The sequence below is a fragment of the Diadema antillarum genome, unplaced genomic scaffold (genome assembly GCF_040938485.1).
Source record: "Diadema antillarum isolate AM-2024a unplaced genomic scaffold, OU_Dant_1.0 scf00000065, whole genome shotgun sequence".
Classification (NCBI taxonomy): domain Eukaryota; kingdom Metazoa; phylum Echinodermata; class Echinoidea; order Diadematoida; family Diadematidae; genus Diadema; species Diadema antillarum.
The window spans coordinates 424,047-451,951 of NW_027270954.1; the positions used below are offsets into that span (position 1 = coordinate 424,047).

The 27,905-nt window shown below is 37.7% G+C and overlaps 2 protein-coding genes across 2 annotated transcripts in view; one reads left to right on the top strand and one right to left on the bottom strand.

The window, feature by feature from the left end:
• Positions 1 to 27,905, bottom strand: part of LOC139716387 (cobalamin trafficking protein CblD-like) — a 57,043-nt gene that overhangs the window by 12,566 nt on the left and 16,572 nt on the right. The gene's annotated exons all lie outside the window — the stretch shown is intronic.
• Positions 741 to 27,279, top strand: LOC139716461 (uncharacterized). The gene is made up of 3 exons (XM_071628007.1): positions 741 to 1,334; positions 19,423 to 19,591; positions 24,299 to 27,279. The coding sequence occupies exons 2-3, from the start codon at positions 19,454 to 19,456 to the stop codon at positions 26,180 to 26,182; spliced, it is 2,022 nt and encodes a 673-aa protein (XP_071484108.1). The 5' UTR covers positions 741 to 1,334; positions 19,423 to 19,453; the 3' UTR covers positions 26,183 to 27,279.

A 27,905-nucleotide genomic window follows, 5' to 3' on the forward strand; every position in this document is an offset into this window, starting at 1 on the left:
CATTCAACAATGCAAATGACATTTATGGCAATGTACATGTACATAGCAAGGCAACATACAATATATGTATCACATTAATGGTACCATAGCATGCTTGGCAAGTCCTGTAGATTTCCAAGAAATTTCTCTGCAAATATTGCACCATATCAGGAACTTCCAAGGCTAAAAGCTTATCTCAGTGTAATACTGCCATTGCCAGAGTGACTTTGCTAGTAATAATGTTTATCATTCATATTGCAGACATGCAATATGATTATGATTGTGCCAGTATTAGGATGTATAAAAAAAAAATACTTGCAAGAAGATAAAAGAGTAAAGTCATATTCTTGTTTTCTTTGCCCATTTTACAGATGTGGCAAAGTTCTTCACTGAAAAGAATTAAGAAAGACAAGATTCAAGACAGTCCATTGTGCCTTTTTTATTTTTTATTTTTTTTCAAAAGGAGGTAGATTTTTCTCCCAAACACTAGTTCACCGGATTGCCATAGCATAATGGTGACATCATTTCATACACACTGCACTTCAGAATTCAAAGGGCAAACAATCAAAGAAAACCTACCACAGTCATAACAAAGCACCTGTTGCCCCAGATCAAGGACTAAAAATACTTCTACCACTACCATCAGCGCAGCCCCACCCCCCTCTGATCAGAATGAGCGACTCTGCCTCCAGTAGGCCTATGCCTGGCGAACAAACTGAGTGCAAACGGAATTAAGGTCACACGTTTTCTAAAGCAGCAAATTCCACATAGCCTCCCGTGCAGAGCGGTAGGCTTGAATGCTGTGTGCACACAGCCTCTCTCTCACGGCTTCATACGGCACAGCTAGCCACACATTCAGCGGAGCTTTCAGTAAGAAGTCGCCTCATTCTCTGGCAACAGGGCAGCATGGGCTCAGCGCTGCACCTCACCCACATAGTGATGCTGCTGTGAACATATGGGACAACATTGGTGGCAACTATTACTGGCATGACAGAAGGAGAGAAAGAGAGCAAGAGAGCGAGAGATAGAAAAGGAGAGAGCAAAGAAGAAAGGGGAAGGAGAGACACTTGGATGTTGGGAAGCAACAGCGGTGTGAGATCCACTGACGCGGCTCTTCATCAACAGCGTTGACAGCATCTTTGATATTCACAGCCGTGCTCGCAGCTGGGGTTCTGGATGGGAAATGCAAGCCGTCTTAACACAGTCAAAGATGCCCAGCCAGACTTCACTCTCTCCTTCTATATGTTTTTAATACACAAGCTTGACTCTCATCCTCAATATCTAAGCCGAGTGACATCTCCTTGTTGGGAACCAACTTCAGCACCATCTCATTTATTTTCAAGATGATCAACAGAGTAAGTAGTAAGAACAGGAGTGTGTCAATGTGATATTATTGAGATATCTGAAACTAATACAAGCATACTAATGAGTTGATACAGGCAGCCTCTTTACCTCTCACACTGATCAATGAATGATTGATTGTGTCACACATTTGTAGGTGTCGTCTGCACAGCCAATCTCTGTATGTCTGTGTGTGTGTGTGTGCATTTTGATTGGATTCAGTTGCACTTGAAAAGCAACACTCTCACATTATCAGATGTATGCACCCATGTGCACTCTACATAATGAATTTCATCTCTAGGGGATTAAAAACGGCAATTTTAATTGAGGTGATGAATAATTAGAAGCGAAGCTCGCACTCTCCACCTCACCTCCCATGTTGGCTTTTTTATTTGCACAATGGTGAAGTTATCAAGTGAACAGTGCCTCCATTAAAGCTTAAAGGGCAAGTTAAAGGGCAGGTTTAAAGGGCAAATCTGTGCCATATCCAAGTTAACTCTAATGGAATAGAGTAAAATCTGACAAACAGAAGGACGGAAGTTTTGGCAAAATCAGACATAAAATAAGAAATTTTTATGGAAAATTTGGAGAAGCACAGGGTTTTCATTGAACACACAGAAATTGGAAGAGACACTGTCATCCTCTCACAACCCTCCCATTAGTACGTCATGTATGTCATGAGATACTAAATTAGTATTGACATTTCATGTTTTTGTCACAGAGTTAGCAACTGCAATCTCTTTCCAAATGAAAGAGTCATGATTGTTAATGGTTTACAAAATTGCAAGACTGCAATGAATTGATACAAAGAAAACATCTTACATGTGTATTCTTATTGATAACATACCCCTAAAAAGGTTTTGCTAATGTTTGACATGGGTATCTTACAGTTCAACGTGATATCTCTGATTGCAATCTCTTTCCAAACAAAAAAGTCATTGTTAATGGTTTATCGCAAGAATGCAAAAATTTGATACAGAGAAACCATCTAACACGTACAATGTATTCTTATTGATTACAGACCAAAAAAGAAGAGGAAGTTTTGCTATTACATGTTTGTGTACACAGTGGAAACTTATTATAACGAGATCCTCAGGACGAAGACAATAAAATATTTTTCATATCAGATGAACTTATATCAGTAATCAATAAACGACACAAAACAAGAAAGAAATTCACTGGGACCGGAGAAATTAGTTCATATCAGGTAATTTTGTTATATTAGATCTCTTTATTGAGTTTCCACTGTAGTTCAGTGGAAGACTTATGAGGCAATGGCATCATCGCCTTTTCTACAATTTGCATTTTGAGTATCAAAACCGTTGACAGATTATACATCCTATTCATGAAAACATTGCAAACTTCTGAATTTGATAATGTGGCTTTTTTGAGTCCCATTTGATGAAACCTCCACTACTCTGTTCTTCTAATTTTACATTATCTAATATTATTAAATGTACTATCAAACCTAATTCAAGCATGGCATGGAATTATGCAGTAGAGAAAATTGAAGTGCCATGTTTGCATTGTGGAATATGACACATGATATCTGCCATTATGCTGCACACAATGAGGAGTGTCTGCACAATGGGAAAATAAACAATGTTGGTTCTCTACTTTTGCATTCACTTATCAAAGCTTTAACTGCAGAAAGGAGGAAGTAATTACTGTATAGATATACTATTTCACATTATGTCTAATGGGCTCCCACAGAACTCCATACCACAATCCTCTCTGGCTGGAATGTAATGACTATTGAGATTACGTAGCAGTATTCTAGCTGTGGTAAGTCATGAATAAATCTGGCTTTAAAGGGGAAGGCTAGTAACTGATCAGTGGGAATCAGTGGAAATGCTGGGAGATGATTGTTCCAATCCTTATGGGATTCATTCAAGAGTTCATTGTATATCTATTGTTGTGTGAAAATGATTTGCTTCAGAACGATCTCATATTCAAGTAATGTGCAGATTAATGCTCCGTCACTGACCAGGGACGCTAACCTGGAGGCATTAAACTGCACATTACTTGAATATGAGACCATTCTGAAGCAAATCATTTTCACACAACAATAAAATGAACTCTAGAATGAATCCCATAAGGATTCTAACAATCATCTCCCAGCATTTCCACTGATTCCCACTGATCAGTTACTAGCCTTCCCCTTTAAAGGAAAGTGTTTCGAAAATCATGCAAAACTATACTGCAGTGTTTATATGCATCGTATTTCCTTATAAAATGCAGTCACCAAACACATGTACATTTGTATTGAGCAAGTTCTTTCCTGATGAGTGCCATCAAAAACAAAGTTTATGATCAAAGATTTCTGGACAGACAGGGAAAAAAAAAGCATAATGATGCCTTTCTTGTCAACAATGTTGCAACATTGCTGTGAACATGATTTTGAAAGTAACATTTGTATTAAGATTTTTATCACTAATTTTGATTTTCTGGCTCACAATGAACTCAATCATGGGATGCACACATTCTGAGCAACAACTACCAAGTTTCTCTAAAATTCATTTTCTACACCAAATCCACATTATTTCCAAAGCTTTGAGAGGGGAACAGGGTATAGTAAAGAAGTAGAGCTCTGACAATACACCTAATGCATCTTACCCTTTAAGTCCTTCACGATGTGAACATTGGAATCCAGCCGACTACACTTTGCACAGTGACATTTGGCACTATAAAGCAACCTTGTACATGTACAGTACAAACAAGGCTGTAGTTTAAACAAAGATGAACACATGAATGGGACTACAGGGTGCTCTTCGTATCATAACGTTTTACAAATCTCATAAAGCAACCAAGGGTGAACTCATTCAAGCTAGCCGCCATGTCACACACTGCTAGTGCCAAGTCAGGAGAGTCGCCCCTCATTCATCTCGATCTGCACCCACGCCCATTATATTAGGGGAGAATATGAATTCGCCCAAAGGTTATTATCTTTGTCAATTTGCCATTGAGACATATCCTTCTCATTTGATGGCTCATATCAGCTGAAAAAAGAAATCATTAATAAAGTCATGACAGCTTGATTGCCAGTCCATACGCAGGACAAAGAGCATCCTATATAGGAGAACCTGAAGTAGATGTTTAAATTGGACCAATATTCTATGTTTTCTTCGTCAAATGATCTTAATGATATACTTTAAAAGGAGCAGGATATATTTCTCTTCTGTACTATTAAAATCCAAGGCATTGACTTTCTCTTTCTCTCTGTATCATTCTTTCTCTGGATGCGAATGAATTTATTTTGCCTTTTTTTTTTTGCCATGAAGGGAGTTATAATTTGTGTTTTTTGAGACACCCAATTAATGAATTACAATTAACCAACAATTTTTGTTCAGAATCATGTATTTTTGCCAGGTATCCCAACTGATGTTTTTCAGAATTATGTATTTTTGCCAGGTATCTCAACTGAAGTTTTTATCTACTTTGACTGATCTTGGCAAAGTTTTCACAGTTTCTTCAGCGAATATTTAAACAAAAATGAATGAATTGAACTGTAAGGAATACAATGAGCATGACTTTTATGTGAAATCTGAATGTACAACATCCATATGATTTATGATAATGATATTAAGTGTACTAATCATGATTGTCATAACAATGATTAATCACACAGTTCTAAATTGTATAACCCTACACAGACATTTAAGCAATACATGCCCCACATTTCAGTTCTAAATTAAGGTAAAGCAATGTTCAGGGAAAACTGTAAAGCAAGAAATATTCGTGGCATGAAATTTTCGCAAATAGACACTGACAGCCTCTTTTGTCGCATGAAATTTTTGCAAATTGCCAACGTTCAATGCATAGGGTGTGAACAAAAACTTTTGCGAGCATTTTAATTTTGCAAATTTTTGCTCTCACAAAATTCACGATATTAAAATGCACGCTAACATTTCTGGTTTTACAGTAGGCCCCTGCAGTGTATATTTTTTTGGTGGTATTGCAACACTCAACCATGCCTTGCAGGGTTCTCAGTGGTACGTAGTCCCAAGAATGTCAGAGTGCAATGTAGGGCTTTTCTATCATACTTGTGTGATGTCAAACCAGTTATGGTATACTTGATGAGATCAACTTTGTAGGGAGGTTTAGGAGTCCACTCTATCTTCTGAATCATGGACAGTGTTCACACTTACAACTAGAACTTGTTTAATATTGCGACATTCCTACACCATATTTCTAACTGTGTTAATGATTTGAGAGCTACAGTACTGAGGATAGAGATTAGTGAAAAATGAGGTTTTGTAGAGCTGACTGCAGCCAACATTCCATAAAGCAGCTGTGTCACAAACACTATGGCTTTCTATGCACTTACACTGAGTGATGGTATTTATATGGTATCCAAGAATATGTACTGTAGGCATGCACCCTGGAGGAAGCACTTGTGATTTATACAATTCTTAACCCGTTGAGGACTGACTGATCTTGCTACAACAAGCATTTCCCATCTAGACAACTGCCCGAGTAAAGTATAGGCCTACTCGGACTTGTCCTCAACGGGTTAAACGAAGACTTTGTCACCTTAATCATGTTTTTTAATAGATGTCTGACCCTTCAAGAGCAGATCCCGTACACAAACAGAATTGAGGAAAACTGCAAACTATGTCTGGCAAAAATTTGATAGAGAAATACATTCAAAAGAACCATGAATCAAGCTTTCCGTTCAAAGTCATCAACAACAACACCAACAATAAAACAACAAAGCAAGAAAAAGGAGAAAAACCTTAATCGGCATGAAATGTATTAAAAACAAAAATCGACCAAGTTCTTTGTAAGTGTGAAAGCCCTCATAATCTCATCTCTCTCTGGAGGTCCAAGCATTAGAGGGATTGGGGGTGGGGTCTGACGGTACCGTCGGTGGGGTGGGTAGGTACCATGTAGTGGGTGTACTAAAGGTGAGTGGGATGATTATGTGTGTGTAAGTGTGTGTTTGTGTTTGTGTGTGTGTGTGTGTGTGTGTGTGTGTGTAGGCTGGGCTCGAGTATGGTGGGCAGTATGTATTAAGAGCATGAATATTGATGGTGATGGGAATTTTAGATCATAGAAGATTGCAAGACGGCAGAAATGTTACGTATAATCGTCAATTTGATATTGGAATAACCACACCTCATGCAAGGACCCTTTTAAACATCATTTTGCAAAAGACAGAAGCGGTACCACAGTGTGCCATTACTCATGATTACCCGTGATGTCATCGCACAAAGCTTGGGTATCTTCTTCCTCCTACAGTGTACTCCATCAAGAGGTATCCATGCAAACAAATGAGATTGGCAATTGAGCCCCAGTGGTCCTTCAGACCAGTAGACTCCATCACCAGCCAAAAGCCGGAGCCTGACTCTCCATTACGCAGAACGTCACAATGGGTGTATACCGGTAACTAGGATTGAAGTCTTTAAAAGTGCAAAACTGATGGCCTTGCTCCAAGGCCATCAGTTTTGCTCTTTTTTTCTTCTTTGAAAACGCTGTCATCCCAAAGGCTTGAGTACAGAGCAGGCCAATCTTACCTACATGTACTGGGTATATTATAAATTTAATATCTAATACTGGGCCATAGCACTTTACAGACAATGAATATCAGCAACACATTAAGTTTGTCCTCTATTACTGTATTTGATAAGCGGTTATTCACGCATACAGACATTTTTGCGAATGTGGAGGTCACGGACAATTTCACGATGTTGTTTTCGCGAGTTTGACTCTGAGGCTATCATAAGTGCACTAATGCCTATCAATTCGAAATATTTTCGCTTGTTGTTAAATTCGTGATCCAACAGTGATTCACGAAATTTGCAAAAAATTAAACCCTCGCGAAAATAACAGCTGGAAATACAGTAGTTGATACAACATAATGTTGTCATCTATTTCATGAAGTTTGTGCCTCCTGGGAAACGAAACAATTAAGGTACACATCATGGCAGATTTCTAGCTCTTCATATCAAACTCATAAATTGATTAATGAATCCCAAGTTAGATAAAAACTAAACTGTCAGTCTGATCTTGTAATAATCACATGACTAATGTTTACTTTTAAAGGTCCTGTTTACCTTTGGGAACAGTGATTTAAAAAATGTTCAAGATATCACATTTGATGCATATATATGTGTATGTCTGTTGTATCACAAAACATCCTACCATGGATATAAAATTGTTGCAATAAAACTTAAAATATAAGAAGATATCAGTATTTTTCTAAATAAACCATAACTGCAGACAGTTTAGTCTGGAAACATTTGTATCATGATTATTGTTCACATTTTGTGTATTTAACAATACTTAACATTGATTCTACCGATACAAATTTTTACAGTGGTTGTTTCTATCCCTAACTCACATTTTAGAACTACTTTGCAGCACTAACGCTGGGTCTTTGTATCATCTGCAAACTTTATGGTAAATTATGCCTTTAATGCAGCACCCAAATCACACACACAAAAAAAAGGATGAGGCTCACACATTGAGCTACTTTACACTCAATCCTGAATCTGTACTGTCAAGGCAGCTCTGGCTAGTCATTTGTTTCACTCCTTTGTGCAGGTGCATTCAAGCTGACTTATCACCTGACTGACATTTGTTCTGACTTGTTCAATATCTTCACGTCATTCCTTTTCATGTTTTCCTACTGTTTAAACGCTACTATGAATTCAATATTCTGTTTTCTATTGAGGGGCTCAAATTACTGCCAATCCTACCTCATCTTATCTCACCACTTATCTCACCTACCTTCTCTAACTTTGCAGCCCCCCCCCCCCAAAAAAAAAAAAAATGAATAGAAAAAAAAAAAAAAAACAGAAGAAAATATCTTGCATGTAATCACATTTTTGAATCGTACTTCTTATCATATTTTAGAGTTCTGTACAGACTGTTTGGGCACTGCTTGCCAAAATGCAAAACTGGAAGCAATATTCCATACAGCAGCAATGGTAATAAATTCTTGATCTCTCAATAAAACGGACAGCTTTCAAGATGCATTGAATACAATGAGAATGTTTATCAAAGTTCACACACACAATACACCTGTACACTTTACATCCACTGAGGATGTGGTTTGACAGCAGAAGGGACTATAAAGACAAGAATGATTAATAAGGACTTCAGGTATCAATCCACATGACACATTTCTAAACAATGTTTTGAAAAGTTCTCTCAACTACATTATATCTAGAGGGGCTCTAACTTTTATATTCTGCCAAAGAGATCATTTCTAGTGACTTTAAATAGTCATATATAGCTGTATGTAGGATATGACACTGTCAAGCCTACACTGAGGCAATACTTTTATTGCTCATTGGGATATAGGGCAATACTTCTGTAGACTATCATCCCTAAGACAATGACCCCAAACATCATTTCAGTGGGAAAATGGTTAGGAGTTCACTATCCTGGGGTTACATTACATCTTTCTATCAATTTCCTATCGATTTCCTTTTTTTTTTTTTTTTTTTTTTTTGGGGGGGGGGGGGGGGGGTAGGTGGATAAAGATCTGCAAGTCCTGTGTTTACCAGGAAGTTAATGGAAGAAAAAGGAAACAAAGGCCTCAAGTGCCTCTATTTCAACAGCTTAATGTTCACCATGCATTAACAGGGATACATAACATACTCTTTAGATGCAGCAGTTCTGTATGCAACTAATGCGCTCCCAAAATACTCAATTCATTTGCCACGCATCAACTCTAAAGCCTCTCTGTGATCGTACTTCCGCAGAGCCTGATGCTGTGCTGGCCATTAATGGCACCGCATTCTCATCCCTTCAGTTTGACTGCATTATTCCCTCGTCAAGCATCTGATGCATGCATCAGGGGGAAAAACTGACATTCGTTCCTCTCCTCACGCTGGCAGGATGAAGCCCATCAGTGGAGGAGGATGCCTTCCAGTCTTCAGAGATGATGTATTCTCTCCTCATCTACCATCCATCCCTTGTTCTCTCTCTCTCTCTCCCACCTCCTCTATATAGCCATTAAACACACTGCATTGAATTATCATACAGCTTTGTATTATCATTATCATACTACTGTTAATGGAGTGTTATTATCATTAATTTCGATATGCATCTATTATGAGAGTTATCATTAGTACTGTAGTATCATCAATTAATGTTCTCAAAATCATCATTCACAATCATCTTTAATAGAACATGATCACATACAACAATGACAAAGTGCAATAACTGTACGTGTGACACAAAATGTGAAATTTACAAAGCTGCATTTGACCGCGATTATGCATATTTACTCGAAATCATCACTAGGGAGAAGGGTACTGTCAAACTAGAGAAGTCAATGGCCTTTTTTTGCAGCATGACATTTTTTTTACATTGTAGAGTAAAGATAAAAAAATTTCATGCACAAGATTTTTCACTTGAGGAATTTTGGCTTCTCGCAGAAATCTCAAAAATTTCACGCACGCAAATATTTATCATTTTTACTGGAGAGTTTTAATTCACATGCCTCCTCCATCCGATGCTTCGGTTTCAATGCTGAACTACAGACAGTCACATAGATTTGAGCAACTACACTGTCAGCCTATCATTGAACATAAATTGCTTTAATGGGAAAATGTTTTTCTTTTTCTTTTTCAGTTTACTATCTTTTATGGGAAAAAGGAAGGATTATCTCTCTCTCTCTCTCTCCCTGTCTTCCTCCCTACCCTCTCAAACTTGAACATCTGGAACTGTACATATTTGTCAATATAACACCATGAAATCAATGTCCTCTCGTTCAACTTTCATATCAAATTCAAATTCAGGTTTTCAAAATAACAACTTCATAAAGCAATGCTCAACAAAATATTTACAGAACAAAAGCCATATTGGTACATCAATACCACACAGCCTTTGACAGAGAGCAAATGTATTAGAACACTAAATACCATTTTGCCTATTGATTCTTTCCAGGAGCCGTGGTATATTCAGTTTAGTTCAGTTTTATTCATCTTCATTTCAGCAGTAACTACTGTAAAACATGATATTTTCGCGGCACAAAATTTTTGCGAATTGGAGCCGACAGCCTTTTTCGTGGCATGAAATTTTCGCGAATTGCCACTGACGTTCAATGCATACAGTGTAAACATGAAATTTCGCGAATCTTGGCGCTCGCGAAATTCGCGAAATTAAAATGCACGCGAACATTTCTCGTTTTACAGTATCTCAGTCTCTGTCACTACCTCTCAGTTATCAATCTGGAATACATCTCATGTTCTCAGTGCATCACATACAATTGTCCTTGGAATGAGCATGACACCATTTGCAGCTACTAGTACCTGAAGTATGATGAGATGATAATGTAAAGTTATACCATCCAAGTCTTTTTCGGGATGGAGGAACAGAGGACATGCTATTAAAGTCATCCTCGCAGCCTATAAGTTGTCAAATAGCACTGTAAATTTGTCATGACCTTTACAGACTTTTGATGACGCATCTACATATATCAAAGGCAAATTATGTGTTCGCACTTGACTCACAAGGTCTACTTTGTACAATACATTAGTAGCCTCAATTGAGGGTTGTACAAAGCATGCACTGGATGAGAGATGGGGGGGGGGGGGGTGGGGGATGAAGGAGGGAGGGAGGGAGAGGGGTAGCATTTTAACATTTAATCGCCCGAGCCAGATATTCTCTCTCATTGCTATGGGGCATGAGGAGGCAGGAGAACGAGTAGAAACAAAAATAGATGGCTACGAATTATTGAAAAATCAGTTCAAGCCTTGGGGCTATATTTCGGGGGGACACAAGGGAGGATGAAGCAGTGTATATCTGGGAGGCACCAGGGAGCATTTTTGACTCAATATCATTCTGCCTCAATCACACATTCCCCTAACACTTCCAACCCCATCAGCCTCCCCTTCCTCATTTCCATCAATGAAGTATCTCTTTCTATGTACTGTACATGATGCTGAGCCCTTCCAGACTGGCCAACTTATTTGCAATCATGTTTAGAAAGCTAATTTAATTTTTGTCCAGTTATTTCACATCTATAGTAAAGTTGAAAGATCCTCTGAAACCTCATTTTTGAAACAGCTTTAGGCAGTTATGGTCTAGAGGTGTTACCAATGAATCTAGATTACTTCATCCTGAGCATCTGACTGGTTTGACTAGTTTGACCTATACTAGCTTATATGTTTGAGAATGTAGAGATTCAAGCTACGGTCACAAAGGTTCGTATGAACGATGCGTTCGTACAAATGTCACTGTTCGTACAAATTCTGGAGTTCGTACGGCCGCCTTACGAAGAGAGGGTTTCGTACAAAGTTAAAACAAATCTTGGACAAGACCATCGACCAGGCTACAAACTTACGAACGGTCTACTAACGTTGGTTTCATGCGGCCTTCTTAAGAAGATCTCATGATATTGTCTCAAAATCGTTCAAACGGCATTCGTAGCAGTTCTTAATGGTATTTGTGACCGAGCCATAAACTACACACTCTATGATGTGCATAATTGGGGAATCTGTATATCTACAATTTGTGCTAGCCTTTTCGAAATCTTTCACATTACTGTGTTATATAAATGCATTGGATTTAACAAGCTATGGGAATTTGCGAAACAACTGTTGTTTGTGCATGGCATTTTGCTTGCAGCTTTAAGGGATCTTTAATATACAATTGTACTTTTGGTCAAGACCTAACATCTGGTTTATAACACTTTTTGGTGAGATAACGAGAAACCTCTTCATGAAATATGAAAGAGCATGTAATTTCAAAGATTCAACATTTGTTTGATGAAAATTGGTCTTGAAATGGCTGAAATATCCAAAAAAGCAATCCTAATAAAAGTGACAGGCCATGACTTTTATTAGGATCTCTTTGTTTTACATTGTTTTTTTATATCTCAGTCATTTCAAAACCGATTTTCATCAAATAAACTTTTGATTCCCCTTAGAATTGTACGCTCTTTAGCATTTCATAAAGTGGTTTCTGAATATTTCGCAAATCGTTACAAGCTGAATCCTCACCTCAACCAGTACTGTACAGTCCCTTTAAAGTCAGTAGGGAGACTTCTGTAGGCCTACAAGCTGAAATTTTTACATTACCGAAATTGCCTTTGAACCGCGAAAATGACAACATGCGAAAAGAAAAGAAAAAGTCAGCCGATGCCAGTGCTAGATTGTGCACAACTAGTAACTAATGTGAAGTCCAGCATGCAGTGAGGGACCATGCATGATGCAGCAGTATCTGCCCATTCCAGGGCATCGCAACAATACACCTAGAATTATGTATAAAAAGAACTTTGAATGCAGTATACACTACTGGTTTATGTACAAGGAATTACAGAGCAAAAAACACTCAGCACTACAACATAGCACTGCCACTTGTCAGTCATTCTTATTTATCTTGTGAAAGGTGAAAGTTGTAAAGATTCACTATAACCCTCAAAACCATAAAATCAGCAACAAGCAAAAATGCCAGACAAGTGCTGCAATTCACAAAAATATCTGTAAGCAAAAAAACTTCAGTTTGTACAGTATTTCAGAGTCTGAACACTCCACAGCACTAAAAATGATCAGAAATGGCTTCCAGAAGCATGACTGCAAACAAAATATTTTTGCCTTCTGAATGCAAACTCCTTGTCTGTGGTGAGAGGAAAATGTTGCCTGAGGCAATGCGATAAAATGAGTTTATCTAACCCCTCTGAGAGCAGGGATGTTATATTGGTGATTATGAATGGTTCAAGAGCCATCCAGGACACAGGCATTTATTTACCATTATGTGTATTTGCATTACACGGGCAATGGGAAGAAAAGTTAGGGTGTACGAGTCAGTTCTTTTGACCTGTTTAGAACACATCAACAATTTAGAGTGGATTGAGGTCTACAGAGAACATGTACACAACTAAATTCAAAAATGTCAGCAGCTGCCTAGCTCAAGGGTGTATGGGCTTGGGAAGACTATTTTGAAATGTCAAATGAAGACATATGAAGAAAAAGTGCTTGAGATAACATGTATTTGAGAATATACATTTTTTTTTTTTTCAGAGACAAAGCTCTCCACAACCAATATTTTCTCTGTCAAATTTCTCACTAGTTATCATTCATGAAAGAAAATAAAACACACTAGAGTCCAACAGCCATGTGTTGTACTTAATAATTCTTCTTTATGAGCTTTTATGGTACTACTACATACAGTACACTTTGTCACTTCTTTTCTACTTCAGTGAGAATAAATAGGATAGGGAGTATCCATTATCAATCACTAAGAATGAAATCTATTCACTTTCTCTTGCCATGGAGTTTGTGATATCCTTTTTTAACAAAACCTCACGGGGGACACATGCTTTTATCAATATTTTATGAATTGATCATGAATCGCCCAGCATACATTCCAGATTTGTTTTCTAGCTATATCAAGCTTTATGCATTTGATTTACAGACATTCTGAAAAGTATCATACATCAACAAGAAAGTGAAACACACAAGGTCCACAGGTAACCAGACTATGCCTGAAATTTGTGGGAAAATCATTGTATATAATTAAGCTTTCATAGATTCAATATGCATTCTTGAATTTTTTATTGTTAAGCAATTGGGTGACTAGTCTATGCTGTAACTTTCATTATCAAGATATCATTGGCTGAGAACCAGAAGGGATCTACTGCAATTTTGGGGGTATTGAGTATTACCTTATGGTGTCAATTTTAAAACTATGTTAAAGGTACAATTTGTACTGTTTACCATTGGAAGCAGTGATTTTGAAAAATGTTCATGAGTTATCAAATTTGATGCATGTGTATGTGCAGGTCAGTTGTATCACAAAACATCTTACCATATAAAAATTTGCAATAAAGCCTAGAGATATCACTATTTTCCTCAATAGAACATAACTGTAGACGGTTTAATGGAGAAATAGTTTAATCATAATTATTGTTAATATTTTGTATATGTAACAATACTTCAAACATTGATTACACTATCTAACAGGTTATTGGTTGTTTTCATCTGTAACTAACATTTTAAAGCTATTTGAAGCACTAGAGCTGAGTTTTTGTCACCTCTGCAAATAGTTAATACAGCCTTTAACTTTCAGTAAAATGTTACAAATTAAAACCACAACAATGGGCACTACTTTACCCTATTATAAATTGGAACAATGCTTAAATAAATCTACCCACTTTTGATTAAATAAACTTTACATTTCATGAAAACGTTTTGTTTCGTTTTCATTTATGCTCAAATCTTTAAAAGAATGTGATAGCACCTTTCTAGTTCTCAGCTTTACAATATTTTCTAAAGTACTGTACACCTGAAACTCTCTCACACCTTTTCATAGTGTTCTCCCTGTATCGCATAAAATGTAATCCGAACGCTCTGTTGAGATCAATAAAGAACACTGCCTCTGTGTGTGATATACATTGTTGGAAGTGCAGATTATCACATGGCTGTATTTCAATAAACAATGATTGAAAGGAGGCTGTGATAAAAGGGGAGTTCTCTACTTCCAGAGAGGATATTGCCACTCCATGGTTGCACTCTCGCATTATATATGTCTCACTGTATATATCTCATGACAAAGGATTGTGCTGCAAGTTTTCATTAGGATTTTTTTTTTCTTCTGACCTTCGGTACCAGCAGTTTCACTACTGTGAAAGTGGAAATTTTTGCAGTGTTGAAATTTTCGCACATTTCGCACAACCAGAAACCAGCGCGAAAATAAAGCACGCAAATATTTTTGCTTGCCATATGCTCCTGTGTGTGATGTCTTGATACCGCGGAATTAAAAACACGCGAATCTCTTCTTACCAGCCCAAGCGCGAAAAATTAGTTGCGCGAAAATATCAATTTTTACAGTATTACATATAATTCTTTTCTTTTCTTTTCTTTTTTTAAAAAAAATAAAATGGCTGATGTTTGGTTTCAATGAATTGTGATGCCGAAAAATATCTCTCACCTTCTGTGGGTTTTAATGCTTATATGAAAACAACACTAAAAGATAATGAAATCAAGTAAAAAATAAAAGCTTGGGAAAGGCAATCATACTTAATTTTAAAAATGCTGAATTGCCAATGAGACAACATCCATATCCCAGCAGTCTCTTTGGTTCAAGCTCTAGATGCAAATTAACATTTCAGTGGATACCCAAGGGACATCAGCATCATTATGTGCCCACATTGGGGTATTTTATGATGGTAATAAATATGCTCCTTCTGCTGACAGCCTGACATTCAATGAGTAGACAGTCTTTATCTTAAAACATATTTCATAAACAAAACATATTTGGTGTGTTTCACTGTCTTTTAGCTGCAAGAACCTCTTCTCTTCTAGAGGCTTAATTCCCATTGCATCTTTATCATTTTCATTTTAAAAAGCTATTTGAGTATTGAAATATTTGAAAGATTATGGCAGCATGGTATAATAGTGATATTTGCAGAGGAAAAAAGAAAAGTGGAACATCTCTAGTGTAAAAACTAGATTATATTTTAATCTTTAAGTTTTGTGTCCATAATCTTTGATGGAGAGCGATTTTAATTCAGACAATATGGATGACTTCCTTGAACTGTTGTGACAACTTCCAATTATGCGGATAATGAGCTACAAGGGAAATACAAAGGTGCGACCACCGCCTCATTTAGGGAAGCCTTTAATTTACAATTACAGTGTTGAGGGTGTGGGTGTGGAATTTTAGTCTCTACAGGTGTATGTTCAGACCCTTGAAAGGTACTTGATGCTTTTCATATTCATGTGGATTCATTAAATGCAGAAATGTCACTTGAACAATGTCTCAGTAGAGATGAAAGAAAATCACATAATCTGCTCTGAAGTTAGTATTATCAAAGTTTGGGTAAAGTCATTGTCGCAAGATAGATCTATTAGAAAATAAAGATCAATTCTACATGTAATACAAAGTGTATTGCGTTTCAGCATTATGAAAGAGCTCTTTACCTTTGAAGTAAGTAACCCCCCCCCCCCAAAAAAAAAAAAAATAATAATAAAAAAAAAAAAAAATAAAATACATAAATAAATAAAAATAAAAATAAAAATTAAATCAAATTAAATCAAATCAAAAATATATATCTATCAAAACATACATGTACTTTTCTTCAGAAATATATTTGGGGAATTTTGTGCATATTTTTTCCTTTGTATATTGTTCCACTGTACGGTGGCATCAAAATTTCACTGTTTCCATACTGTCTATTGATTATATCTGCTCTAATGGTGAGTGTCTATACTATAAACATTCACAGAACAACATTTGAAATATATCAGCAAAGAAAGACTGTACTACAAAATCAACGAAAAGTGTCACAGATGTTCTAATATCGTGTGATGTGAATCAATAACACATTGCTCTGTAACCACAGGAACTTTCTAGATGTTCTGTTACCATATGGGCCTGAATTCAAAGACTAGGTAAGGTTTGTAGTTGAATGGTTATTGCACAAACAGGACATAGTACTTGCTTTCCAAGGAAAGGATGGTGGCAAGTTATGGTAGGAGGATCCTGGCTCCGTTAAAAAGATTTTGTCGAGACGCTCACACAGCAGTCTTCAGTTTTTGCTCATTATTTTAGTCTGAGAGTGAGTGGAGAACTGACGAGGCATCAAGCACCATGATAAGGTTTATACGAGGAAAAGTTGGGAATCGTGAGGATCTATTCAATATCTGGCAAGTAGTCAATCAAATCCCTATTCTTCTCATCTCGCCATGGTTTGTTGCATTGATTTTGTTATCCCCAGTCTTCTTCCAGTATGAACAAGCAGCTCCCTGGAACAAGTTTCATTCTTTCTATCTGATTTCTGTCAATTTGCAACTCTCCCACGCACATTGTACTTTGTACAATCTGTAAAGTTCTTGCACTTATTATTCTATGTATGCACCATCTATGTTTCGGAATACAAACGATGCATCAGTCATCAATTTTTATCACCTGTTGTATTTTTAGTGTATTTTTTGTGCTTGATCTGGTATATTCAATACATACAATTGTAATACACTGATTGCAATCAGTGACAAAACTTGGGTTGTGTGTAGAGATAAGACTGAACATTCACACTCACAGAGAACAATCATCACATTGTAATGTAAAATTACAAAGTTACTAAATAGGCAATTGTACCAAAAGGCGTCCAAACACATTGCCAGAAAATCCCAAACTGGAGTGGAATGTTTTTAATGCTCGCATCCTGAGCAACACATACACTGTACTGGTAAACACCATTTTTTTGTCACATGACTTCTAATCAATGTTTACATTATTTCCTGTGGCCACAAATGAAATACTCGCATGATTGCAAAAGCAAAATAACTTAAATTTTTTTCCCCTCTAGTGCCATAATTTTACAATTTCTTGTTGCAGTATGAAACAAAAAAAAGTAAAAGTCAAATGGGCCTATTGACATTATAAGAATATGAATTAGAGGTTGCATACTGCTCTGATAGTATATGAATTGAATGAAATTTCAAGACATTTTTGGCAGTTGTTCATTAGAAATAGAATATTATCAGCAGCAATTTATGCACGATAATGTAATGTGTGCCTGTGTGCACTGACTTCTTCCAAGTCCTCTGGGGAATTCATTAAGTCGCTGTTAAACAAGTCCCTAGGATATTCAGGCAGCCAGCAGGTGTCTACGGTAAATGCATGTTACAGTGAAATGAGCCTGTCTTCAATGGGCTTAATTTAGTATGTTCATACACTTTGAGAGTGAAACATCTGTACTCTCTACTCTCAGGAAAGATTAGAAAAAGGATGCCGACTTTTGAAACTTATTAAAGCAGACAATCTGGATCCCTTTAAAGTTAACTTCATACAACATGTAAACCACAAAAAGCATCACGAATGTGATTTTTTTTTCCACAGAAGACTAATCAATCAAAGATGCATTTCATAATGAAAGTTGATATGTATACAAAGTGTATATTATGCTTTCTTCCCATTCCACTGATTTGACAGTTTACTCTGATAATAGGAAAAGAAGAATTCTCTTTTCCTCGGAGTTCAAACTTAACATAATTTCACAAAATATTTTTGTGCATGACTTTGACATCCCAATTTCTCACTACACTGATAATTCAGACTCAGTTCTGTTACATATCATGCCCTGTTTTTAATACATGGTTGTGCAATCCAAAAACATGACCACAATGTAACCAACTATTGCTTTGTAGGGATCACATGCTGTGCTTTTGTTTGCATGTTTGTTGTTTGTTTCCAGTAAATCCCTCTATTCATCAGAATGTAACCTCACTCTGCCACGGGGCAATGTATCGGAACTAAATATAGATCTCAGCGTAGTGCATGTAATCCTAAATGGTCCAAACCACAGGGGAAATGCGTAGGAAGCGGAACTTTCATTGATCACCCTCTTATCATGATAATGCCGTTTGGCGGGCATGATTGCCCAAATATGGCTCAATTATGCCATGATCAGCATGTATTAAATACTTGGTGCAACCAATTCTAGCACAGAGTCAACTCTACGGTCCCAGACCAAACTGCAGCTTGGTTCTGATAAACACAGCAGCACTTGCCGGTGGATCAAACAGAAAAAGAGACTGGAAAAAATGCGGTAAGGTGTTCTTCCAAGCCTGATGTGCTGCTCCTACTGCACAATTTTATTTACAGAGCTGGCTTCAAGAGATTTTCTCCTATTGAGAAAGTTACACTTCACATCAACCTTCATATGTGATACATGTATCTCCATCTATTAAACTGGCATCTATCTCATTCATTCCTCATGAGAAACACCAACTCTCATCAAAACACTCACAGAAGACATTTAAGCTGGTGAAAGACTCAAGGGAAGTTGTTTTAATGAATAACTCAAGTTTCCTTTACATACTTGGAACAATTTCACTGGCAGCAAATTTGACACAGAGAATGTGGTGCATTTTCAATCAATCTAATACCTTGACTTAAATGTCACACTTGGTGTGAATATCAAAAAGTCAAATTTAAAAGTGGAACTTCAACATTACAGAAGAGATAGATCGATAGTTCTTGTGATACTACACACATTCAGTCCTTACAAATTTTGGTACACACACAACCTCTTTCCGTATTTCTCAGAAGTGGGCCCTGGAAGTTCTTTTCGATTCCAAAACACACTAAAGAAAGTCACAGTCACATGACATTTCTGCTTCATTCTTTTTCTTCCTGCAGGAATAGAGAAGTCATACGAAGAGCAGTGACCATGGATGAAGGCCAAACAAGCACTGCTCTCTTTCCACAAGTGGAGGGGAAGAGACAGGTGGAGGACACACCCCAGACACCAGTGACCCCGCCCACAACAGACAAACAGCAGGACAACATGGAAAGTGTGCGCGAAGAGGTAAATGTATGATATTCCTTTAACTATAATTTCTTTCTCTTTTTTAATTTTACTGTGATACAGCTTTTTAAAGTATTTTTGTTTCTCAATAAAAAAAAAGATTTTCTGAGATTTTTTCCTTTTTTTTTGGTGGGGGGGGGGGGGAGAGCTTAATTCTCCCCATTTCTTTCCTTCATCTCCTCCTATTTCTCTTCTGTTTCTTCCTTCCTTTTTTTTTTCTTTCTCCACTTTTTCCATATAATCGAACTTCTGGTTCTACACTTGCTTTCTGTACAATGCATGATTCACATGGCAATGCAGGCAAATGAACTCGCAAAAGATGGCAAAGATAACTGAATCACAGGATGTATTTGACAGAGCAGTATGCACTTATAATAAAGTGATCACACTGACAACATAGAGTATAAAGTTTACAACTAGTAGACTCCACTCTCAATGTGTTTTCTCCTGAGTCAGGTTGCATTAACCCATCGAAGACGAGTCCAGAGAATACTCTGGCAGGTGTCTATGGGAAATGCGTGTTACAGCAAAGTCAGTCGGTCCTAAACGGGTTAAATTCAAATGAAGCAAAGATGCACTGTATCCACAGGGCTAGACAATAGCACTGGCCTGAGACAACTTAAAATTGATGTCAGGACACCAAATTTCCACAAAGGCTATCTTTTGGTGGCCCGATTGGGCAGCTAAAATTCAAAGATGACTTTTTATATTTCCTATTTCAGGCCACTACATTTCTCTTTTGGGCAACCAAAATTTTAAATTCATATATACATGTATATAATATAGGTTTTAGTGGCCCGCACAGGTCACCATAGAAAGAAGTATGAATTGTCGAGCCCTGTTTTGCTTTTCGTGTTTCTGCAGCAAATGCTATAGCTAACCTGTTCGAAACTCACACTGATTGTTAATCATGCCAAGAAAATACTTGCCAGTGTACAATTGTACCGTACATAATTTTTGTCAAATGTTAAAAGAGGAAGCTTAGTGGAAGATGCTCGAGGTCACAATACCACATACACTTGTGAAATACATCTCTTCCTTCCCTCTTCCTTCACTGTAACCTCAAATTTTTCATTGCAAAACCATCCGTGAACGAATGATTTGACTAATGCAATTACAGTGTACAGTCAGTATGTGCACCAGCGAAGCATAGCCAAATCTAACACAAGGCTATGAGAGAAACGAGAACTACAGGGCTAACCCATAGGCTGTTAAAGCCTTTTGTTCTCCACACACAGTATTTGATAAAGTTCATTTGATAATAGTGTTTGGACAAATGATGTTCAGTATCCATGTATATTTACTATCAAAGGATAAGTTTGTTAGACCTGATCTCCAACAATTACAAGAGAAGGGAACTACATGTACTAGGAAATCAAAATGGTAATAAAGCCAATGTATTCACATACAATGTAGTGTTCATACAATGTGTGTGTAGAAAAACATAGCAAGCAACAGGTACTATTTCCTTCCATTTTTCTTACCTCAACCAGTAATTTTTTTTTTCTTTTCTGCTCCCATGATAACACTTTGGAAAAGGTGTGAGAAGATACTCCTACATGCTTATCACTGAAAAAAAAAAGTTTAATAGGTGTAACTGTTGCTAACGCAGTCCCATTCAGTAACTGATGAGCTGCTAGGATATCAAAAAACACAGAAGGCAAGAGTTTCACTGTCTATTACAGAGGGTAGAAAGCGATCTGGATCAGAACAAGTTTTTGATGTTTTGTTTTACTAAAAATAAGAAAACAAGAAAGTCACTTACATCAAGAATCAGCATGCTGATGATGTCATGAGAAAACCCACAGCCCACCAACTGAGCCAGAATTTAGGGGCACTATTCGGGTCAGCAGTGCATGGAAACCCCATGCCAACCATACTGTTCCCATAGCAACTGCAGCATCAACCCATCATCTTAAAGGGCATCAAGAATGTGGAAAGCAGAAACCATCTTTCCCAACCTTTACACTATTTGTAATAAAAAAAAAAGCATGTTGTTCTCATGTCAAAAAACTGCACAAAATCAGCAGAGCAACTGCTGCTACTGTAGCTACAAATGAAACTGAACAATTATAAAGGTAATTTAATCATTATGTATCTAATATTCAAATTCTGGAGTTTAATGGGACTTACTTTTGTCTTCATTGCAGTATGTTCTGTGTTTCTAATCTGCTTTCTTTCCCCTACCCTCTCTCCCCCGCACCCATCTCTAGTCTCAAAAGAAATCATTCTATTAAGTAACTTGTTCCTCTCATAAGTCCCTCTTGAGAGAGCTAAAAATTTTTGCCTGAAGACTCACCAGAGCTGAAATTCATAAATCATTTTAATGGGCCTAATAAAATGATGCACAGTCGACAGCTTTCATTTAAAGTCATAGTGAATGTAAACTTATACATGGTGATGGGGAGGGAGAAGCAGATGGCTCCTTTAACATAATTCCTTTGGCAGTCTCTGTGAAGACAGATATGGCATTTTTGCATCAAAATTTTGTCAGTTATGATGCTGTAATTCACGACTACAAAATAACGGAAAACTCATGCAGCTTTTTAAAAAAAGAAGAATATATAACTAAAGTTGTTATCTTCAGTCTCATTTATTCATGCTCCAAAATTATGTATGCAGATGTTTTGTATCATAAATGTCTTAGCATTTTTTTAATTTTTTTTTTTTGCATGATTTACAGCTCGCAATTCATATCACCATGAGGCCATTTCTGTTTTTTTTTCAGGCAATGACATTATCCAGTATAAATACAGGACAATAAACTCTCTGCAATTCGCATGGTACAGGATAATGTTAATCACTGTCATCAGTGAAGCAGTACTAAGTGGTAATTCCTGTGTCACATGGGTGCATTGTACCTTGACCAGAAGGCTACTCACAGAATATTGAATGAGACAAGGAATCCACAAGATGTAATAATAATGCAGACTGTAGTAAGCAAAAAGTCCACAACAACACTTGAGAAGATCGTGCAGAATGTCAACTAAGGATAATTGCCATGAAAGAGTTGTTTTTGAATGTGCACATTAATTTGTCATGTTAGCAGAGTTTAGATGTGATTATTCCACATCCCTTCTAGTCATTATCCTCTGCAGCGTGAATTACATCAAGTTTCTCACTATACATTGAGTCTCTCCTAATGAAGTCATGATAACTCTTTGTATAATAGCTCGGTCTTGCCTCATCTCACATACTCATTAATATGCACTAAGTGGCGTTACCCCCAACGTGATGCATCAAACATTGTAATTAATGTGCTGATCACACTGACAGCTCTACATCGTAATGGATGATATTGATGGAATACTTGCCCTTAATCCTTCAAAATATTACTCAAAGCCTGCAAATTACCAATATTATTCTGAACTCCTTTCTCCTGGGAATCAATTGTACCATACACTACAGTCTACAATGAAATACATTTAAGAAGAAACAACCAGAGTTTCTTTTAAATCTCTTAAGTTGTATGTAAATTCTATATCAGTTACTAAAACACTATGAATTTGCTACACCCTGTACATTGATCATGTTGTCTCCAACACACATAATAATAATGATTTAAAAAAAAAATGGGATCCTATATTTTTGGCCTCTGCAAAAATCCTGAAAACTTAAAACAGAAATTGTCTCTCACTTATCAAAGCTACAAAATGAACAGAGTAAAACAAAACAAAATAGAACAATTTAACAAAAAAAAATGGATGTGAAACAGGATGAGTTTTGAGGATAGCACGTTTCATGATACAATGACACTGTCTACAACCATGCATCTCTGAATGCAAATATGATGAAATCACAATGTCACTGCTTAATGACTCTCCTCTCTATTTGCACTATACAGATTTGAAGAAGTGAATTTAACTCTGCTTTTAACTGATAATACGTACAGCAAATGCAACTCAAATTTTAAAAAAAAGAAGAAGAAAGAAATGACATTTTTGCTAAGCTCCCATAGCTTTTATAACAATGTAATAAAAACAATATGACACATTCCTTTTGATTCATGTCAACAAAAGGGGAATTAGCAAAGATCTTTGCACAAATCTATGAGGAAACTGCAGGGAGATAAACTCCTAATCAAACATGTCACTGGGAGCATTTTCACCGAGTCAGAAAAAATGATAAAAATTTGAAAATTTAATATACTTCTCTTCTTAATTGAATCTTCTCTCTCTCTCTCTCTGATTATAAGTCATTAAAGTCTTCTCTTAAGTTTTCAAAATCATTTAAAAGTTAATATAAACTTGAACCCATAGAAGAGTTTTCCTTTAAAAACTCATCATAGGAAATTTGTTCCATCCAAATGCATAACTCAGCCTATAAAAAAGAAAGAAACAAAGAAAGAAAGAAAGAAAAAAAAAAAAACCTTGTTGAATTTTTTTTTAATACATCAAATATTTAAGAATTCAAACTAGTTTTATTTCCACAATCATACAAGCTTGTTCTTGTAATTGAGATATTCTCATTCAAATTCAATTTTACATCCAATCATGAATACTAGGAGAGGATATACAGTAAATATGAAGTACATACTATACGTTTTTTTATATGTGTGCATCAGTTATGTGAATATTATGCCTAATAGTATAATAATCATACATTATATCAATGACTTTGACAAATTTCAGGTTCATAAGACTCTCAAATCCAAATCATCCCATCACGAACAACCATCTCTTTTCCTTTCTTCACCCGAAACTGCAGGTTAAGGAGTTTTTCCGCAAATGCAGAGAGATCCTTGACAACAGGGAGCAAACTCTTCTGCAGCAGATCCAGGAAGACAGAAAAGTCATACAGCGCCCCCTTCTGGCAAAAAAGAGAAAAGCAGCTAAGAACCACGCCCACCAGCTAAAGACAAACCCCCTTGGATCCATTGATGAGGGAAGCGGGAGTGACGAGGGAGGACATCGTCCCCGTAGCAACAAGGAGGAAGAAAAGGTGAACGGGTCACACTCAACCATAGGAACAGACACTCAGCTGAATGCAAAGGACACTCTCAGAAAGAAACGAGGGCGGAAGCTGAAATCGACGCAAGTCGACGGAAAGGATGAGAACTGCCTCCATCCTTCAGATGGTCTTCAGCAGTTTCATCTGAGCAAAGCTGACAAGAAGGAGATGAAGCAGTTTGAAAACATCGTTCAAAACCTGGGCATGGTATACATGGGCAATGCGGATCCCTCAAAGACAATTGCCGTTGCAAGACCTGCACTGGTTTGCGCAAGGTGCACCGCTAAAGTCAAGGCGATTGATAAGATGGGCAGCGAATGTAAGCAAGGAGGAGATAGCTTCACTGCAAGTATGCAGACACCAGACGGGGGCTCCATTCCTTGTGAGATCTTTGACAATGACAATGGAACGTACAGTATCACCTTCAGGCCCAAAGTTGCAGGAACGCACCAGCTGCATGTCAGCGTGTCTGGCCAGCCCATCAGGAGCAGTCCTCTCCATGTGAGGGTACAACCGGTCCGACTGCATGCCAAGAGTGCTTTCCTCGGAGGGCCTTGCATGTTTGGGCTGGAGATACCCAACAGGTACCGTGTCCCGTTTGGCGACAAGCGAGATGAGTCTGAAATGGAGCAGGCCAAGCTGATACCAGACATGATGAACATTGTGGTAAGAGACAGCGAGGGCAAGATGGTGGACTCCTCTGTTGTAGGATGTGTATGCAATGACAGGGAGGTATCAATGTACAACGTTCGCTTCCTGCCACATGCACAGGGCGACCACGACATTCAAGTACGTCTCAAGAGCGACGGTTCCATCATTGCTCAGCAAGTCGTCCCTGTCCATGACCGCGAGCAGATCGGACGCAGCGGCAGAGGGGAAGGGGAGTTCTTCAACCCTACTGATCTTGCCATAGGCCCTCAAGGAGACATCTTTGTGGCTGACACGGTCGAGAACTCCAGGATCCAGCGCTTCTCATCGGACGGCACATTCATTGGTCAGTTCCCAGTTGATCTACAGGAACCAGCTCTCTTAGGAGTGGATGCTCTCCATGTTGGTGCAGTGTTCCTCAGTTCCAAGCAGGTAGTCCTTTATACCTACGATGGTCATCCAGTGCATCAATTTGCCAATGACCAGCTGACTCATCCCCATGGAATAGCTCTTAGCCAAAGTGGAAACATCTATGTAATTGATCTTGCCCTTCAGTGCCTCCTTATTTTCACCAAAGTCGGTAAACTCATCACTCGCCTTGGCCAAGAGGGAGTGCGCCCAGGAGAATTCAACCATCCTCACTTCCTAGCCGTTGGCTCTGATGATCATATTTTTGTGAGCGAGGCGCGCAACTGTCGTATCCAGGAACTCAACAAGGTCGGAGCCTATGTGAAAGAATTTCGGTCCAAGGACAAGCTGGCAGAGCCCGGGTCCATTGCCGTGACGACAGGAGGGCATCTTCTGGTGCACGACGAAAAGACTCAGACAGTGCAGATTGTCAACTTGGATGAGAATCGTTTCGCCGGAAACTTGCCCTTGGAACTGGTGCAACCAAACACCGGGAGGATAGACGTGACATGCGATGGCTACATCATTGTTCTGGATATGTTCCATCACTGTCTATGGCGATATCGCATACCTTATGAGTCCTAGTAAAGTACACAGTGACATGCTATGTATGTGCCAAGTAGCTGCATGGTGTATCATCGTAAAACAGTACAAAGTTAATTGATCAAAGTATTTTGCCAAATCATAAAAATAATGATAATAAAAAATGATGATAATAATAATACTAATTAAAACCTTGCAACTGCCCGTCTGAAGTCTGTCAGAAATGTAAACAAGTAATCTGGATGGTGGTCTTGCATTCTGCTGCAAGGACAACATACATACATATCACCATCAAACAAATCAGGACTGACATATTAATTCTTTCACTGGAGTTCGAGAGGGATATATATTCCAAAGTACAAGTAACTCTTACCAACATGACAGCAAATTAACCTGTTGAGGATGGGCCGATTTTGCTACAACACGCATTTCCCATAGACCCTTGCCCAAGTATACCTGGGACTCGTCTCCAACAGGTTAATGCACACTGAATAACATTTTTATAATAGAAATATACATTAGTAAGTTGTTGTACTGTCTTTCCCCCCAAAGAGAATACTGTACACATTGTAAGCACACCCTGCAAATAAATGAAACCAATTCAGTATTAAGACATTCTCATCAAATGAAACTTAATGAAAAGTTAATCAAAAGCTCATAACACAAAACTAAGAAACAGACAAAGACTCAAAACTGAGAATGACCCCAGAACAATTTGAAAGAAGACTTCCAGACAGTTCAAAACCAAAGATTATTCAGGAATAGGAGGGTCATTGTCTTCTGACATGTGATTCTAAATCGAGGCTGATACAAACACCGATTTGTCTTTGCCTCAGTTGTACTACATGTAAAGTGTATCAAAAGTTTTTAACCTCTGCCTAAGGCCTTTATGTGACTGATTTACCAGGCTAATAATGACTGTTCCATGAAATGTACTCTATGCATAGTGTAAATATTAAATCCGGTAAAGATAATTGGGGTTTCAATAGTTAAAGCCAGATGTGTAATTGCATGCTATTCATACTAGTACTACACTGTACATTGTAGGTTACTCAATGTAGGTTACAGTATTTCAGAGATGTGATGAAGAGAATACAAACACACATTGTGTGTATAAATAGCTCCATGTTTGATGTGTATACCAGCAGGGAGGTGAGACAAAAAGGAGTGGGCACTCTGCCCTGAGGGTTTTCCCTATCACTCAACACAGGATTACAAGGGATCACTGCCCCAACGAACAAGTAAACGACCTCTTACGTAACGAGGTCAGTCTGATCGTTATCACTGCTGTTTGATGTTCGATCCTCGGGGCCGCGGTGATTTGGCCCTCTATCGTTAGGAGTATGGACAGGCCAGTTGACTCGTGTGTGTTCACAAGGACGTGTATGAGGGTTTTACATTCTTTATGCAGGCTCACACGGCATATACTCTTGGGACCTGCTAGTCTAAGAATTCAGCTCTCGATAGATACAAAAATTTTGAAAATCGGCCAAGAAGAAGTTGAGTTTTGACAATGTAACTGTTTAACAATAGCCATTGTTTTGCTCTTGTCTTAATCAAATTACGACGCAATGTCAAGTGTAAATCCTGACTAGTGCTGACGAAATTCACCTGTAGATCAGCAGATGTTGGGGTTTTTCTTTAGTCTGATGTATCACTTCATTGTTCGCTCTTGTTGGTTCTCTTGTCATATTTTTTTGGAAACTTGCGTACATCCGCCAAGACATGTTTTTTCTGGTCCCACTAACATATTTTTGTGAGCAAT